The sequence below is a fragment of the Ahaetulla prasina genome, chromosome 13 (genome assembly GCF_028640845.1).
Source record: "Ahaetulla prasina isolate Xishuangbanna chromosome 13, ASM2864084v1, whole genome shotgun sequence".
Taxonomy (NCBI): domain Eukaryota; kingdom Metazoa; phylum Chordata; class Lepidosauria; order Squamata; family Colubridae; genus Ahaetulla; species Ahaetulla prasina.
This window is the reverse complement of record NC_080551.1, coordinates 23107261-23126065: the sequence shown is the minus strand read 5'-3', so window position 1 is coordinate 23126065 and position 18805 is coordinate 23107261. Positions and strand designations below refer to the sequence as shown.

Genomic DNA, 18805 nt, shown 5'->3' with positions numbered 1-18805 from the left:
GTGATGGGAACTATGAAACGATTAATAGTAGTGCAGATTCAGTAAATAGTCTGACAGTGTTGAGGGAATTATTTGTTTAGCAGAGTGATGGCCTTCGGGGAAAAACTGTCCTTGTGTCTAGTTGTTCTGGTGTGCAATGCTCTATAGCGTCGTTTTGAGGGTAGGAGTTGAAAAAGTTTATGTCCAGGATGCGAGGGGTCTGTAAATATTTTCACGGCCCTCTTCTTGATTCGTGCAGTATACAGGTCCTCAATGGAAGGCAGGTTGGTAGCAATTATTTTTTCTGCAGTTCTAATTATCCTCTGAAGTCTGTGTTTTTCTTGTTGGGTTGCAGAACCGAACCAGACAGTTATAGAGGTGCAAATGACAGACTCAATAAAAACTTACTGGTGTTAGATCTTTAGTTCTAACTAAATTCTCCTCGGAAACATTTTGTTCCAATTATCCAAGCAAAATGAACAGAAAAAGCCTGATCCACCTCCTCCTCTGGTTAAAATTCATGCCAGAGTTCACGGAAAATCAATGCATCAATCTAGAATTATCTAGAAGCTGTCTCTCGTTTTCTACAGGTGGTTCTTGATTTACAACCAGCGGTAGCATTCAGCCGGTTCTATCCGGTTCGGGTAAACCGGTAGTGGCAGCTGCAGGAGGCTCCACCCACCCATCCGGACGTCATCACATCCCGTTTTTGATGTTCTGCGCATGCACGGAAGACCCTGCGCAGGCGCGGAGGTGGTGTGTGCGAGTGAAGCGGTAGCGAAGTTAAGTGCCGCGGTGTGGCTCAGGCTGTAAGAAGCCTGTTATTAAAACACAGCTGCCTGCAATTACTGCAGGTTCTAGTCCCACCAGGCCCAAGGTTGACTCAGCCTTCCATCCTTTATAAGGTAGGTAAAATGAGGACCCAGATTGTTGGGGGCAATAAGTTGACTTTGTAAATATACAAATAGAATGAGACTATTGCCTTACACACTGTAAGCCGCCCTGAGTCTTCGGAGAAGGGCGGGATATAAATGTAACTAAATAAATTAAAAAAAAGTAAATACCACCTCTGCTTACAATCTTTCATTTAGTGACTGTTCAAAGCTATAATGGCACTAAAAAAAAGGGGGCTTACGACGAATCCTTACACTTATGACCACGTGATCAAAATCTGGGTGCAGGGCATGCATTTATAACAATTCAAGAGTTCTGGGCTCAGGGGATTGCTATTTGTGACCTTCACAGCCGGCAAAGTCAATGGGGGAAGCTGGGTCTGCTTAACGACTGGCGATTCACTTAGCAACTGCAGTGATTCGCTCAGCGGGTGTGACTCGCTCAATAACCATTTTGCTTAGCCACAGAAATTTGGCGGCTGTAAGTCGAGAACTGCCTGTGCTACTGTTAATTCTCTGTAGGCAGCGAGTCCTTGGAATTAGTCAATGATTCTCCAGCCTCTGAAAATGAATCCTTTGGCAGGTGGCTTAGGGAAAGCAATTCAAAAATCCAATTGCTGCCTATACAAACAGTAAAAACGGATTCTAAGTGCCAGCAGGGAGACAATTAAGTTTGCCAATAATAATAATAAAAAAAGGGCCTTCTAAGAGTTCTGCAACATGACTAAAGGAAAAACAGAAGCCGGCATTCGAAGCCAGGATCCAGCCCGCTGCAAGACAGTGATAAGAGAAGGAAGCTGTCATTTTTTTTTTTAATTTCTACCTCCAGGTGCTGGAAATTATGTTTGCAAAGAGACATTTTTCCTCCCTGCTTTCTCCGGTATATGCAGAACGTTGGGATGTAAATCAAAATAATAACTCTCGCTTAAGTTGTTTGCAAAAATGTGGCACACCGCAGGTAGGTTTCCTCACCTCCAGCAGAGTTTATGCATTTCCTGGCTTGCAGCTGCTGAAGGATTTGTGAATGTTATTTAGCTCGGGTGTTAGTAATTAAAACACATTATCGACCAGATGAGATAATTGTTATTTTGTGAAGGGCTTCGCTGGATCGCTGGTGTGTGTGTGTGTGTGTGTGTGTGTGTGTGTGTGTGTGTGTGTGAGAGAGAGAGAGAGAGAGAGAGAGAGAGAGATCTCAGAGCTGAACTCCATTCAAAACAGAATCCTTCCGAGATTTGAACCCAAGGCCCCTCTGGAGTAAAAAAAGCTCAAGAATGGATTCCTTACCAAAGTATTGCTTTTAATATCGTCTAGTCGCTCCAGCACTGAAGTCAAGTTGGGGTCATCTGATTCCACAAACCATATTGGCGAGGAAGATGGGTAGGACTCCTGCATTTTTAGGGAGAACAAACGGTTTAGCACAGAAAAACTCCTAAGTGCCTTACAGTAGTGGCCAAAATTGTGGAAATTTTTTGGGAAAAGTGTATTTTTGAGGCTAATAACACCACTTTTTTTCCCCCCTGGAGTTTCAAGATAATCCTATTCCATTGCTGGAATGGCCTGGGAATAGCCCAGACCTTCACCCAATTGAAAATCTATGGAGCCGACTAAAGAAACTGGTTAGTCAGAAGCGACCCAGCAATAAAACCCAGTTAATAGAAGCCATCATTCAATCTTGGTTTCACATGATAACAGCTGCAGAACTAAAAGACTCGGTTCACTCCATGGGAAGATATTATAAGGTCGTAATTCATGCTAAAGGTTACCCAACTAAGGATTAACAAAAATTATGGGGATAATTTTTGTATATCTCATTTTTTCTATGGGGATTCTTTTTGTATATCTCGTTTTTTCTACGGGTTTCACTTTCCTTCTTTATACTGTAACTGCTGTTCCAATAGCAAATCCTTCATAAAAGTTATTGCATTACATTCTTGATTCAATGATCTTTCCATTGATACATAATTTTATTGTACTGCTCCAAAAAAAAAAAAAAAAGTGGTGTTATTAGCTAGTTTTAGAAAATACACTTTTCCCAAAAGGTTTCCACAATTTTGGCCACTACTGTAGCATCCCTCCAGGAATTTATTTATTTATTTAATCAAATTTATATACCGCCCTATCTCCCGAAGGACTCAGACTTCATTCTAGAAATGAAGATGGCTGGCCCAGAAAATAAACCCCACCGATTCAAATCATGATTCAGTGTGCTTCTTTGACGCCTGATGCAACCAAAACCGCCTTCACCCAGGCACCCAACAGACTGTAGAAATTGAAAACAGAAGAGACGTTTCTGGCCCCAAAATAGGAAGCAACGGTTCCTGTCTGGCCAGCGTGAAGCCGTTTCTGTTTACTGCCGTTCACAGACTGGCAAAACCTCTTTTTTTTCCCCTTCCAAGTTTTTTATTTTATATTATTTATACATATCAATGCTTGAATAGTGTGATACCTGGGTATCGTATTTTTTAATACAAATAGACATAATATTATTACTCATAGTTATTACGTTTCGTTTTCATTGTTTCAGGTTGTTTAAACCCACCTAATACTACCGCCCTTCAATTTCTAAACCTCCATCTTATTGTTATTATTATTAATAGTAGAATCACGCTGGTTGGACGATTGGAAAGAATATGAATATATTTACGCTCTATGTTTAAATGACTGTGATTGGTACCAGAAGTGTACATTGAAACACTGAGCAATGAAAGAATGAAGGATGAAACTTTTAATATAAATAGATGCGAAGAGTTAAATAAAGGAAATATGAATAACAAAGCAGGTGAAAGATGGAAGATAGAAAAGAGACAGGGCGGCCGGGCGGTTATCTGCCGACGCAACGAGGGTGGAAACGTAGGAACGTTTCGCCTCCCTCAGTGCCACTAGGTAGGTCTTCGAGAAAGGCCTAACTAGTGTCCGATCAGCCTCGGAATGGCTGGACCTCCAGGTACTCTCTAGGCGTCTTCTCCGGCGTTTCATCTCTCTCTCAGCTCCTCAGAAAACCAAGGAGCCAATTGAGATCTGCGCCGGGTCAGAGGCCGCAAAGGCACGACATGGTCCAAAGCCCGGCAAACTGTTTTTTTGAATTTATCGCACTTGAAGCTGTATTGGCTAGCAATCTGAACTGCTTGCGATTGCCTTGAGGACGGAGGCATTAAAGCGGAGACTCCTCCCCTATTAAGTTTATGGCGCCTGAAGCCAGATTAGGCTAGCGATTGGGAATGATTGCAGCTGGCTTGAGAGGGAGACACCAGAGCAAAGATTTCTCTCTTTTTTAATTCATCGTGCCTGAAACCGAATTCGCGATTCTTCGACTCGCAAGTATACTTCCCATATTTCCGATGGTCTTAGGCGACCCCTGGCAAATCGTCATTCGACCCCCAATGGGGTCGCAACCCACAGGTTGAGAACCGCTGCTCTAAAGTGAGCCAAGGTCAGCTGGGTGCTACCCCTCGCCCACATCCTGAAAGATCTGAAGCACAGCCTTGTGACGTGAAAGGATACTTCTGTCCAGGGACAAATTGACCTGGCTGTTGGGTTTTGTTTTTTTTAATCCAGGGTGTTGACGGCTTCGCAGCTCAACTGCGTAAGGATTTTTTTGCCTGAATACAATGCTCTGTCCCGGGTGGAACAAACAATTCCCTTTTGAAAGCACATTGTATTTGTGGTGTGTGCGACACAGCACCTCCATGCGCAGAAACCGGGACTTGACATCATCCGATAACAATTTAAGTTGGCTTTGCCTTGGGAGTTGGGTTCGGGGTTCTGCAGGTAGCCCTCGACTTAAAACAACCAGAATTCAAACGAGTCGTGCGTGATTTATATGACACACCCGCCACCCACCCACCCACCCACCCAGCCCCACGCTTGCTAAGAGAATCTGCAGTTGTGAAGGGAATTGTGAGGTTGTTGCATTGCCAGCTGGGGAATTCCGGGAGTTAAAAATTGAAGTCCACCAGATCCTGAAGATGAAACTGAAATACTTTAGCCGCCTAATGAGAAGGAAGGACTCCCTGGAGAAGAGCCTAATGCTGGGAAGGATGGAGGGCAAAAGAAGAAAGGGACGACAGAGAAGGAGGTGGCCGGATGGAGTCATTGAAGCAGTCGGCATGAGCTTAAATGGAATCCAGAGGATGGTAGAGGACAGGAAGGCCTGGAGGAGCATAGCTCATGGGGTCGCGATGGGTCGGACACGACTTCACAACTAACAACATCTTGAAGTTGCTAAGACTGAGAAAATTCTGCTTGGCCCAAAACGAATATCTATTTCCTTTCCTGGCACGAAGGCTACCATTTCCTCCATACAGGAATTCCAGCAGGAAGTGTGCCAGCCACTGGGTGAGGTTGAAGAGGCGTTTGATTGAAATTCCTGTTTTTGTGACCCGGTGTCTAGCAAGGATGCAGAAGCCCGCCGTTCAAGGACGGCTCATAACCCCAGCAACGCGCATTGTCTGACAACAGCTTTGTCCTTCTACGGCGCTAACTAGGGGAAGATAGGAAGCCTTGTTCCAAATACCCAGAAGGCACCAGACGAAAGAAAAGCTGTACCAAAACAAAACAAAACAAAACAACCCTCACTGCTAAGGAACAATTGGCATTTTTCCTTTCTCTGGGAGAGGACGCCACAAAAGAATCCTAAAGAAGAAACATCTTCAACCTCCTACTGAAACCGACATCGATTTCCCATTCCTAAAACAGTCTTGACAAGCAAATGACATGGCGGTGCCTAAATACCCGAAGTTCTGTTCACCAAAGTCCAGCTGATTGATTAAGGAGGGGAAGGCTCTCTTCCCCCAGCCCCGTGGCATGATCTAAAGTCAAGGCAGATGATAAACTGTGGTTTAACGTTGAGCTTGATATGCAAACTCGGTCAACTCTAGCCTAGGCAGCAAACCACCTTTTATAAGCCAGCTATGGGTCACTGAGCTTGTCGATCGAAAAGGTCGTCAGTTCAGCGGTTCGAATCCCTAGTGCCACGTAGCAGGGTGAGCTCCCGTGACTTGTCCCAGCTTCTGCCAACCTAGCAGTTCGAAAACACATTAAAAAAATGGAAGTAGAAAAATAGGGACCACTTTTGGTGGGAAGGGAACAGCGTTCCGTGCGCCTCTGGCGTTGAATCATGCCGGCCATGGAGACATCTTCGGACAGCGCTGGCTCTTCGGCTTTGAAACAGAGATGAGCACCGCCCCCTAGAGTTGGGAACGACTAGCACGTATGTGCGAGGGGAACCTTTACCTTTATGGCTATAGCAGAGGAAGTCAATCTAATCTGCACAACAGTTTGGCAAGAGGCGGGGGGGAGGGGGGGGGAAGAATTCCACCGTGCTGGAGAATGATCCCAAATTCTACTTTGCAGATCTCCAGGATCCAGCAGCTCCGGAAGCTGGCCACAACAGAGCCATGCAAAGTTTTGAAAATAATTCGAGGAGTAGTTTTGGAGCCTGCATCCATTTGCAACTCTTGAAAGCAGCTGTGTCCTTTTTCTCCAGGATGTCCCTCCCTCCGCAGGGACTACATGACCTGCTGGATCAGGCCAGAATTTTAAGGATGATTTAGGGAGGGGAACAGCAGAGGAAAAAATCAAGGCTGGCCTAAATCTCAGCATCTCTTTATCTGACGGATCACAACTAACCAGACGATGGCAAAAATTTCTGGTCTTGAGCTCAGGGCGGTGGCTCCCAAGCAGACAATGCGGGGGATGGAAAACCCAAAAATGGTCTCTGGTGGGCAGGCCCTTGTTCCTCCCTCCCCTCCCCAAAGATAAAATTTGTAATTATTAGCTGGCCAGAAAAACACAGTGAGTTATACTCGCATCCTTAGCAACGTCTTCTTCTCAAATCCCAAAACTTGCATTCTTTCTTTCTTTCTTTCTTTCTTTTGTCACAATATATGTATATTGTATGGATATACTATAGGTATATCCATATATATGTAGGAATCATACAAAAGATTATATAGTATATAAACATATATGGGTAAATATAAGGAGGTATAAGCATATATATAGAAAGAAGAAAAGAAAAACAATAGGACAGGAACGGTAGGCACGTTTTGTGATCTTATGCACGCCCCTTATGGTCCTCTTAGGAATGGGGTGAGGTCAATAGTAGAAAGTTTTTGGTTAAAGCTTTTAGGATTATAGGAAGAGACCACAGAGTCAGGTAAAGTATTCCAAGCACTGGTGATTCTGTTGCAGAAGTCATATTTTCTGCAATCTAGATTAAAGCGGTTGACATTTAGTTTAAATCTATTAGTTGCTCTAGTATTATTGCAATTAAAGCTGAAGTAGTCTTTAACCAGAAGGACATTACAATAGACGATTCTGTGAGATTCTAAGAGATTCAAGACTTCAGGCAGCCCCCGATTTAAAGTAGCTCATTTAGTGTCCGTTCAAAGTTTACAACAGCACTGAAAAAAAGGGACTTACGACTGTTTGACAGACTTAAATGACCGCCGCACCATCCCCATGGTCCCGTGATCAAATTTAGCTTGACAGCTAATTCACATTTATGACGGTGAAGTTGGTGGGGAAGCCAGATTCATTTAACAACCGTGTGACTCACTTAGCAACTGCAGTGATTTACTCAGCCAAGAAAAGTGGTAAAACGGGGCAAAACTCCCTTAATGAATTTCTCATTTAGCCACACGAATTTTGGTCGTAAGTGGAGGAATGCCTGTATTTCGACGCCGGGTAGGAGACAAAAGCAACGACCAGCTATATCTCAGCCACTAAATGAGACTTAATGAGCAGGAGAGCTGGATATTTTTGTCCCAGGGCTAATCCTGAGCTCTGCTCAAATCTAGGATGAGCTTGATTATTTATTCAATCACGTCCAACCCCCCATCACCACCCTGGGGTGGGGGGATCTCTGCCAACTTCCTTGAGATTTTCGGGACTCTTCCCTCCCAGTCCCTCTGCACTTCCTGCCAATAGACTCTTCCCTCCTGTGTATATTTCGAGATTCAGCCCAACGCGATCTCCAAACCGAGGAATCTTCTACCCACAACTTCCTGCGATTCTCTGCTGTTCGCCATTGCTCGATCTTAATAATAATAACAACAGAGTTGGAAGGGACCTTGGAGGCCTTCTAGTCCAACCCCCTGCCCAGGCAGGAAACCCTACACCATCTCAGACAGATGGTTATCCAACATTTTCTTAAAAATTGGAGCATTCACAACTTCTGCAGGCAAGTTGTTCCACCGATTAATTGTTCTAACTGTCAGGAAATTTCTCCTTAGTTCTAAGTTGCTTCTCTCCTTGGTCAGTTTCCATCCATTGCTTCTTGTCCTACCCTCAGGTGCTTTGGAGAATAGCTTGACTCTCTCTTCTTCGTGGCAACCCCTGAGATACTGGAACACTGCTATCATGTCTCCCCTAGTCCTTCTTTTCATTAAACTAGACTAGATCTTGGCCTCCTGCCTCTCTTTAGAAGAACAGGAGATCCCAAAACGGATCCCCCACCAGCTAGAATTCCTGCCAGGGGCTTCTCACCCTCTGGGCTTCTCCCCTCTCAGAACCCTCCACAATGGATTTTTGAGGCAGTTCAGGAAAAGGGAATATTTTTAGATGGTGAAAAGAAGGGCTTAGGGAGGGAGGAGGAACTGCCGAGCCGCTCTCCCGTTTAATTCCCCGCAAAATGGGGGTTTGGGGGAATAGCACCCAGTCCGAGAAGGTAGGATCTGGTTTAGTGTTTGGTTTGGTGGCCCAGAACGGGAGTTTAGACTGGGCAAAGCTGGGAAAAATGTAAAATAAGCAGCGACGTCAAAACCTCTTCCGTATTATTGCCAAGAAAAGTCAAGAGTGACCAGGGGAATATTTTAAACTTTGCCTTTAACGATTACGCCAGAGGTCTTCAAACTTGGCAGCTTTAAGACTTGTGGACTTCAAGCTATGCTGGCTGGAGAATTCTGGGAGTTGAAGTCCACAAGTCTTAAAACTGCCAAGTTTGAAGACCTCTGGATTATGCTGATATTTTCTGGCTGGATTAAAAAGGTAGAAAAACCATGTTGGCCAATTGTAAAAAAAAGAGCCAAAGGCAACCAAGAGGATTTTTGAACTACAGGCAGCCCCCCTGGTTATTCACTGACCACCATGCCATGCTCCAGGCAAATCCTCCTCCACCCCCAAACCGGGTTGCCCCCTCCCTCTGTTGAAGTGGTGTCGGGTTTCCTGCCTAGGCAGGGGGTTGGACTAGAAGACCTCCAAGGTCCCTTCCATTATTCCGTTATTCTACTCTATTCATTACAAGATTCTGTCTTCCAGGACCAAATGCTTTTCGGGACTTCACACCCCACCACCCCAAATTAAAGATATGCATAGCAATCCCCCACCGCAATCCATAACCGCCTTTGTGCTGTAATTGAATTCTCTCCCCAACCACGATAAATACAGGTAGCCCTGGATGTACAGCCATTCTTTTCGTGACCGTTAAGTTACAAAGTTATAACCGCGCTGAAGAAATAGGGGCTGGGGACCAGTTCTCACATTTACGATGGCCGCATTGTCCCAAAGTCACGTAATGAAAATTTCCTGACAGTGAGAACCATCAAGCGATGGAACAGAAGTTGCCTTCGGAAGTTGTGGGAGTTTCACCACTGGAAGCTTTCAAGAAGAGACTGGACTCCCATCTGTCAGAAAGGGTGTAGGGTCTGCTTGGGCGGGGGGGGGGGGTTGGACTAGATGACCTCTAAGATGCCTTTCAACTCTGTTATTCTGTTACTATTCTGTTATTTAGAAGTTGTGGGAGCTTCAACACTGGAGGCTTTCAAGAAGAAACTGGACTGCCATCTGTCAGAAATGGTAATGTTAAATGATTCAAACTTAATGTTAACCGCTTCAATCTTGATTGCAGAAAATACGACTTCAGTAACAGAGTTGTTAACGCTTGGAACACAGTACCTGACTCTGTGGTCTCTTCTCAAACTCCCAAAAGCTTCAACCAAAAACTGTCTACCAGTGACCTCACCCCATTCCTAACAGGACCATAAGGGGCGTGCGTAAGTGCACAAAAGTGCCTACCGTTCCTGTCCTATTGTTTTATTTCATTATATGTGTTTATATATAATGTTGTGACAAAATAAATAAATAAAATAAAAATAAAATAGTATAGGGTCTCCTGCTTGGGCGGGTGGGTGGGTTGGACTAGATGACCTACAAGTTCCCTTCCAACTCTGATAATCTGTTAATATTTATGATGGTTATATTATCCCAAAATCACGCAAACTTCCCAGCCAGCTTCTGTCCAGCAAAGTCAATGGGGTAGGCCCGATGGGCTTAATGACCACAACTAAGTTAAGTGTTGTACTTTGATGAAGGTATCTTTTCTTTTATGTACACCAGGAGCTTATGCACCAAGACAAATTCCTTGTGTATCCAATCACTTGGCCAATAAAAAATTCTTTCTATTCTATTCTATTCTATTCTATTCTATTCACTCAAAACGGTCATAACACGGAGGCTCAACTCCACAAACAAGTGTCCTTGCTTAGCAACAGAAATGTCGAGGATCCCTGTACTACCTTTAAAGATTCCCTCCATGTGTCCCTTATGCATAGATCACTGCTTTAAAGCCGATGATCCTAGGGATTTTCAAATCGTGATTCCTGATCCAATACAGCAGAGGGAAAATTGGAGCCAGCCAAAGAAACAACGGCGAATTACAAAGGGGATTTTTCCGCTTGCCAAACAAAGGATCCTTGCCAGAACCAGGATCTCGCCTGTCCGGGCAAAACTGGGATGAGTTCTTACAGGATTCCAGTTTAGCCCATCCAAATGCCCACGCCAAAGCAGGGCCCTCTGAAGCCGAGTGGGATTGCTATCGGTTACTCAACCCTGCTTTGCCCAGACAAGCTAATATCAAAGTCAGGATTTCCTACCGTTCAACCCCCCCTCATCAAAATCGAAAGTGGGTCAAGACATGAAGAGGGGGTGGGGGTGGGCGTCTCAATGAGAAAAGCCAGATTTCCGGTGTGGTTCCAATCCATAAGGCTCGACGTTATTCCAAGGGCCAAGGGGACCTGCGTTTTTAATGGGGCGTTTGCATTAAATCCGAATGATTTAATGCAAACGAGGGGATCCCTCCTTCGTGCCCCAATTTTACCCCCTCCCTCCCCAGAATGCCACCCTAGACACGTTGGAAGCTCATCCGAAGAGGTCAGGGGGGGCGGAGGGGGAGCTTGGAACCAGCAAAGGCAACGTTTGAGAGATCTCAAAAGATTACACCATCTTTTTTCCCCTGGCAAAAAATCTTTATTTTTTTCAAAGGGGTAGGTAGGGCTAAGCTTACCTACCTCACTTCCTTGGCCCATCCTCCTTAATAATGCCAAGTTTAAAGACCGAGAGAGGGATATACTCTCACTAGCACATCCACCCTCTTTCCAGCTGACCAGGACTGGCTCCGAAACGAATGGCAGTCCTCAACTTACAATAGCCCCTTTAGCGACCGCCTCCACGGCAACGGAGAAAAAAAAAACGCGACTTGTTGTGAGTGTTTTTCTCACACTTACGACCGTCGCAGCATTCCCCCACGGTCCCGCGATCCAAATTGAAGGCCCTCGGCAACGGACTCCTATTTATTTACGACGGTCCCCTAGGGGTCAAGCGATTCCCTTCAACAGGGGGAGCCAGATTCACTTAACAACCATGTTCCTAGCTAACCCCGAAACCCTAGCTTCACCCCTGCAACAATTCACTTAATGACCACGGGCAAGGGAAAGTCTTCCAAACTCAAACTGGAGCTGAAAGGTCTCCCTTACCCACAGAAATTTTGGGGCTGGATTACCGGTCGTAAGTCCAGGACAACCTTTGGTTAGTAAAGGAAAGGGGTTTTTTCCCCCTCCCCCCCCTTCTCTTTTCCCCAGTGACTTGCAATATTAACCAGCTTTGGAATTCTACCTTCAGAAACAGCCTCTGTAATGGTGATGGGGGGGGGAGACAAAGGGGTGAGGGGGGGGGGAAAGGGGGAAGACCTTTGTCCCTCCGGGGCCCCCCCGCCCCTTTTTACAACACTGAAGCCCTAAGTCAGAAGTCTGGAGCGGAAGGAAGGCAGGCAGGAGAGCGGCGTTATTCCAATGTTTGGCCTTCCTGTTTGTTGCAAAACCCAGACCGAAGCTACAATGTTTCTTTGAAGATGAGGGAGGGGGGGCGGTGGGGGGGGGGAGAAACGACACATTTTCCTTTCCGAATCAGCTTTTCAAAACTTTTGGGAGTTCAAAAAACCCGATTTCCGGAAGGAGGGAGAGAGAAAGAGAGACAGACGGAGAAATCTGAATGGGAAGTCACTTCCCCCCCCCCCACTCCCTCACCCACCAGCCAGTGTTTTTCCCACGGCGGAGGGTCTGTAAGATGGGACATGTAGTCCTCTATCCCCCACTCTTCCAGTCCGGTCCCAAACGCCTTGGGAGGCACGTCGAGGTCATCTGGACAGAACCCCCGCGCTCACTCCTCCCTCCTCCTTAAGTTTCCTGCCAGCCGGGCCCGCGAATGCCTCCAGCCTCTGAGCCTACACAGAGTTCAGAAGCGGGTTGTAGCGCCTTTTTCGTCCCCCATCCCACCCCCGGCCCCCCAAAAAAGGAGGCCGCCTCCTCCCCATCGAACCGCCTCCCTCCCCCCCCCCACTCCAGATGAGACCCTCCAGCTTTGGGGAGGGGGAGGCGGTCCTCCCTGGGGGGAACCCCGACTCTTTAAAGAGGGGGGGGAGAAGAAGAGAGCGCCTCCTCCGGCCCCACGACCTCCCCGGCGACCACCAGCCCCCTCCCCACGGGCAGCTGGGGGAGGGGGCGTCTAGGGGGCAGCCCCCAATTCCTCGGGGGGAGGGGTTGAATGATGGCTGCCGGGGGGAGGGAGGGGAGGGGACCCGACCGCGACCCCCCTCCCCGCCTTTCCCAGCGCACCGTGATGTTGCAGTGGATGGCGGGCGGCGGGGCCGGGCCGGGGCCGTCGGGGGGCACGAAGAGGCAATGCAGCTCGTCGGGCTTCCAGGAGGCGATGCGGAAGCGCTCGTGGTCGCGGCCGAAAATGGACTCGAGGAGGCGCAGTTCGGCCTTCAGCCCCGAGACGGCCATCCTGGCCGCATCGCCGCCGCCGCTCCAGGCCTCGCCGCCCCAGCCCAGCTCCAGCCCAGCCGGCCCCACCCGCCCGCCCGGCCGAGCCCCGCCGAGCCCCGCCGGGCCGCCCCTTCCCCCGCCCCTTCCCCCGCCCCGAAGGAGGGAGGGAGGGAGGGAAGGAGGGGAAGGGGCGGCCGCCACTGCCGGCCTTGGGGGTGGGTGGGTGGACTCCAGCACCCATGGTCCCCAAGGAGGGAGGGGGGCCGAAGGAGAAGGGCTTGTCTCTCCCCCGATAGGGACTCCAACGCCCATCGTTCCCAAGGAGGGAGGGGAGGCGAAGGAGAAGGGCTTGTCTCTCCCCCGATAGGGACTCCAACGCCCATCGTTCCCAAGGGGGGAGGGGAGGCGAAGGAGAAGGGTTTGTCTCTCCCCGAATAGGGACCCCAATGCCCATCGTTCCCAAGGAGGGAGGGGAGGCGAAGGAGAAGGGTTTGTCTCTCCCCGAATAGGGACTCCAATGCCCATCGTTCCCAAGGAGGGAGGGGAGGCGAAGGAGAAGGGCTTGTCTCTCCCCCGATAGGGACCCCAATGCCCATCGTTCCCAAGGAGGGAGGGGAGGCGAAGGAGAAGGGCTCTTCTCTCCCCGAATAGGGACTCCAATGCCCATCGTTCCCAAGGAGGGAGGGGGGGCGAAGGAGAAGGGCTTGTCTCTCCCCCGATAGAGACTCCAACGCCCATCGTTCCCAAGCGGGGAGGGGAGGCGAAGGAGAAGGGCTTGTCTCTCCCCCGATAGGGACTCCAACGCCCATCGTTCCCAAGGAGGGAGGGGAGGCGAAGGAGAAGGGCTTGTCTCTCCCCCGATAGGGACTCCAACGCCCATCGTTCCCAAGGAGGGAGGGGAGGCGAAGGAGAAGGGCTTGTCTCTCCCCCGATAGGGACTCCAACGCCCATCGTTCCCAAGGAGGGAGGGGAGGCGAAGGAGAAGGGCTTGTCTCTCCCCCGATAGGGACTCCAACGCCCATCGTTCCCAAGGAGGGAGGGGAGGCGAAGGAGAAGGGTTTGTCTCTCCCCGAATAGGGACTCCAATGCCCATCGTTCCCAAGGAGGGAGGGGAGGCGAAGGAGAAGGGTTTGTCTCTCCCCGAATAGGGACCCCAATGCCCATCGTTCCCAAGGAGGGAGGGGAGGCGAAGGAGAAGGGCTTGTCTCTCCCCCGATAGGGACCCCAATGCCCATCGTTCCCAAGGAGGGAGGGGAGGCGAAGGAGAAAGGGTTGTCTCTCCCCGAATAGGGACTCCAATGCCCATCATTCCCAAGGGGGGAGGGGAGGCGAAGGGGAAAGGGTTGTCTCTCCCCGAATAGGGACTCCAATGCCCATCGTTCCCAAGGAGGGAGGGGAGGCGAAGGAGAAGGGTTTGTCTCTCCCCGAATAGGGACTCCAATGCCCATCGTTCCCAAGGGGGGAGGGGAGGCGAAGGAGAAGGGTTTGTCTCTCCCCGAATAGGGACTCCAATGCCCATCGTTCCCAAGGAGGGAGGGGGGGCGAAGGAGAAGGGCTTGTCTCTCCCCCGATAGAGACTCCAACGCCCATCGTTCCCAAGCGGGGAGGGGAGGCGAAGGAGAAGGGCTTGTCTCTCCCCCGATAGGGACTCCAACGCCCATCGTTCCCAAGGAGGGAGGGGAGGCGAAGGAGAAGGGCTTGTCTCTCCCCCGATAGGGACTCCAACGCCCATCGTTCCCAAGGAGGGAGGGGAGGCGAAGGAGAAGGGCTTGTCTCTCCCCCGATAGGGACTCCAAAGCCCATCGTTCCCAAGGAGGGAGGGGAGGCGAAGGAGAAAGGGTTGTCTCTCCCCGAATAGGGACTCCAATGCCCATCATTCCCAAGGGGGGAGGGGAGGCGAAGGAGAAAGGGTTGTATCTCCCTGAATAGGGACTCCAACGCCCATCGTTCCCAAGGAGGGAGGGGAGGCGAAGGAGAAGGGCTTGTCTCTCCCCCGATAGGGACTCCAATGCCCATCGTTCCCAAGGAGGGAGGGGAGGCGAAGGAGAAAGGGTTGTCTCTCCCCGAATAGGGACTCCAATGCCCATCATTCCCAAGAGGGGAGGGGAGGCGAAGGAGAAAGGGTTGTATCTCCCGATAGGGACTCCAATGCCCATCGTTCCCAAGGAGGAGGGAGGGAGGCGAAGGAGAAGGGCTTGTCTCTCCCCCGATAGGGACCCCAATGCCCATCGTTCCCAAGGAGGGAGGGGAGGCGAAGGAGAAAGGGTTGTCTCTCCCCGAATAGGGACTCCAATGCCCATCATTCCCAAGGGGGGAGGGGAGGCGAAGGGGAAAGGGTTGTCTCTCCCCGAATAGGGACTCCAATGCCCATCGTTCCCAAGGAGGGAGGGGAGGCGAAGGAGAAAGGGTTGTCTCTCCCCGAATAGGGACTCCAATGCCCATCATTCCCAAGAGGGGAGGGGAGGCGAAGGAGAAAGGGTTGTATCTCCCTGAATAGGGACTCCAGCGCCCATCAACGGTCTTGATAGGGAAGGGGCTGCTTCTCCCTAAAAGAACCCCCAGTAGGGACTCTAGGGCCCATCGTTCCCAAGGAGGGAGGGGTTCCTGAAGGAGAAAGGGTCGTATCTCCCCAAATAGGGACTCCAGTGCCCATCGTCCCCCAGGATGGAAGGGTCCTGAGAGGGAAGGGGCTGCTTCTCCCCAAAAAGAACACCGAATAAGGACTCTAGGGCCCATCGTTCCCAAGGATGGAGGGGTCTCTAATAGAGGAGGGGACGGGGCTGCCTGGCCCCCCCCCCGCATTCCAGGGCCATCATTCCCAAGGATAAAAAGGGTCTCAGTGGGGGAAGGGGCTGCTTCTCCTCAATGAGGATTCCAGCGCCCATCATCCCCAAGGATTGGGGGGAGTCTCCGATAGGGAAGGGACTGCCTTCCCCCCCAACAGGGACTCCATCACCTACTCTCCCCAACGATAAGGAAGTCCCCGGTAGAGAAGAGCCACCTCTCCCCCAAATAAGAAAGATTCCAGTTCCCATCATCCCCAAAGCCATTGGGACAGACCTGGCTCCATTCCTTTCCTGCTTTCCTCTTCAAACTCGGGGGATCCCAGCTCCCATCATCCCCAAGAAGATGAGGTTGGGCTCTTAGAGCTTCCAAAAGCATCTACTACTTCCCTTCCTCCCTCTCTTCAAGTGGACGATGGGATTTGATAGGGATAGGGATGGGACGATGGGATTTGATTTTTCAGTGAGGGGAGGGGGCAGGTTGTGCGGGGGGTGGGGTTGGAGATAATTCCCACCCTCCACAGAATCTTCCTGTTTCCTGGTGAAATGATCATGGGAGCTAAAATCATAAAAACCTACCCCGTGTAGGGGTTTATTGGGCTGAGGCTTGCTGGGGATAATGGGAGTTGGGATCTAAGCCAGAGGCAAACGTTACATGGCTCCCTGTTGGAAGGGATAGGGTGACTTGCAAGAAAACACACTTTTAAGGGCAGTTGACACAATCCAATCCATTTGGGCTATATATATATATTTAACACTATCCTTACAATACTTCCTTGCCGGAAAAAAAAATTCTTCCATGGGCCGTTCTGGGCCTACTAAAATCTCATTTTAGCTGCTTATTTTTTTATACATGTTTACGATTATGTGCCACTGACCCTGAATTCAGTTCTGCGACCTTCTGAACATGTGTACGTGGGCCAGTCAATGTCACAACACTGTGGCACGTGTGTTCATTAGAAACGGATTGGAAACAAGCAAATCTGAGCTCAAAAGAAAAAAAAAATGCAGATAAACTGAGATATCATTCTCTGAAGATTTAAAAAACAGAACAAAACCCTACCCGTTTTTCCAGAGCAGTTTCATCTGAGTAGACAATTTTCTTTTGTAACGCAACTCCGGTTGTGTAGCTGCATCCAAATCTGCAGAGGTCTGAAAATGAAGTGAGGGAGGGGGGGGGGAGAAGGGAGTCTTTTATCTTCCATTCAATTAACCAAAAATTATTTTCAAAGCAGAGGGGTTGCTTCAAATAAATGCTGGTTATCCTTATTTGCTTTGCTGTATGATGGTGCATACAGACCTCCTTGCAAATAGTTCAATAACAACAACAACAACAACAACAACAATAATAATAATAGTAATAATAATAATAATAATAATAATAATAATAATAATAATAATAATAATAATAATAATAGTAATAATAATAATAATAGTAATAGACATCACGGTACCAGGAGATGCCGGAGTCGAAGAAAAAGAACTAGAAAAAATGAAATATCGCGACCAGGCCATCGAAACTACACAGCTATGGATGAAACATGTAACAGCGATACCCATTGTCATAGGGGCACTTGGTACCATGTCCAAGAATTTTATAAAATACATCAATAAATTGCAGCTTCCTGCAATAACACCAGCGGAACTGCAAAAAACTGCACTACTCGGAACATCGTACATCTTAAGAAGGTACTTGGTTGATACCTAGGACCCTGGCAGCAACCCGTATCAACCATTAGCACCAGTCAATGGTATTTGTGACGCCTTTTTGAATGTTCAGTTGACTTGAGTTTCATGTTTAATGAATAAAGTAAATAATAATAATAATAAATAGATGAATAAAAATGCCAAGTCCTGTCTGAACATCTGGCTGACTGTGTGCCAAACCATAATAACAACTTACAACTGAGGTGATACCTTTAACACCATCAAACGATGATGATGAACCATTAAAATGTATTAAACTTGTATGTTGGAAATGTCCTTTGATGGCATTAAAGCTATTATTGCGAGAGACGAGTTCCAAGTCGAGCTGGTTTTTGCAATTGACAAAATCCCCATCGGTCAATTGCAAAAGGCTTACTGGAAGGCAGTTGGAAGGCTTCCTTCCTACAATACCTTTAACATGATCTAACCACATACATCTGCCCTACGGCTTTGGGAAGGACTCAATAGGGGGGACAAAAGTGACATATCCAGGTTAAACTTCTGATTGATTGTGGGATCAAGCAGAATGAACAACCATCGTCAAATATCTGGAACACCACTTGAAAACGAATCAAGGAGAGAAGCAATCCGGAATTAAGGAGAAACTTCCTGACGATGAGGACAATGAACCAGTAGAACAGCTTGCCACCAGAAGTTGTGGGCGCTCCATCACTGGAGGTTTTTAAGAAAAGATTGGACAGACAGATTCATCTGTCTGAAATAGTGTAGGGAGCATCTCCCGCTTGAGCAGGGGACTGGGCTAGAAGACCTCCAAGGTCCCTTCCAGCTCTATTCTGATGGAAACACCACTGGCATTGACAAAATCGCCACCAGTCAATTGCAAAAGGCAGCTTTATCTACAACAGCTCACATTCTGCATTGATACCCGTCAGCGCTATCTAAACAACCACATCTGTCTTTGCCAGGTCTTTGGAAAGTAGTTGCTAGGTCGATAAAAAGGCCAAGTCCTGTTGAAACATCTTGCTGATTGCACGGTGAATTATAATAATAATATGAAACTTTTTACTAAAGTGTGTTAGTTAGTGCTCCCAAACTTCTGATTTTTTATTTATTTAGATGGGTTCCACCATCACCACTCTTCCAGAAAATGTGTTTAAAGCTTTGGGGGAGGAGGGGCCCCCCCCAAAAATATTTTTGCTTCCAGCTCTCCTTCGGCACTTCCAGTCCTAAAAAGCAATAAGAGCCCTTGATTGTGGAATTTCCTGCCCTGAATAGTTTTGATGGTACTTGCTAAAGTTGAGGTGTGAAGGAAAATCCACTTTTTATGATTACCCAAATCTTTCCTCCAGGTGGCTTTTAGTATTTAAGTTGTGACTGATGTTTGCCGTTTGGTTGTTTTGAAGCTTCTCTTGTGGTTCCTGGCTGTGATAGTTATTTTATT

General features: G+C 48.3%; 1 protein-coding gene across 2 annotated transcripts in view; it reads right to left on the bottom strand.

The window, feature by feature from the left end:
• UBE2Q2 (ubiquitin conjugating enzyme E2 Q2) overlaps positions 1-13013 on the bottom strand; it is a 30314-nt gene extending 17301 nt beyond the window's left edge. Inside the window, exons 1-2 of one of the 2 annotated variants that reach the window (XM_058156649.1) lie at positions 12761-13013; positions 2157-2258 (exon numbers count right to left, since the gene is read on the bottom strand). In XM_058156649.1, coding sequence (XP_058012632.1) covers positions 2157-2258; positions 12761-12931 — 273 coding nt within the window. In that variant the 5' untranslated portion in view covers positions 12932-13013. The remainder of the gene's footprint in view (positions 1-2156; positions 2259-12760) is intronic. The other variant, XM_058156650.1, reaches the window with a different exon arrangement.
• Between the last annotated feature and the right edge of the window lie 5792 nt (positions 13014-18805).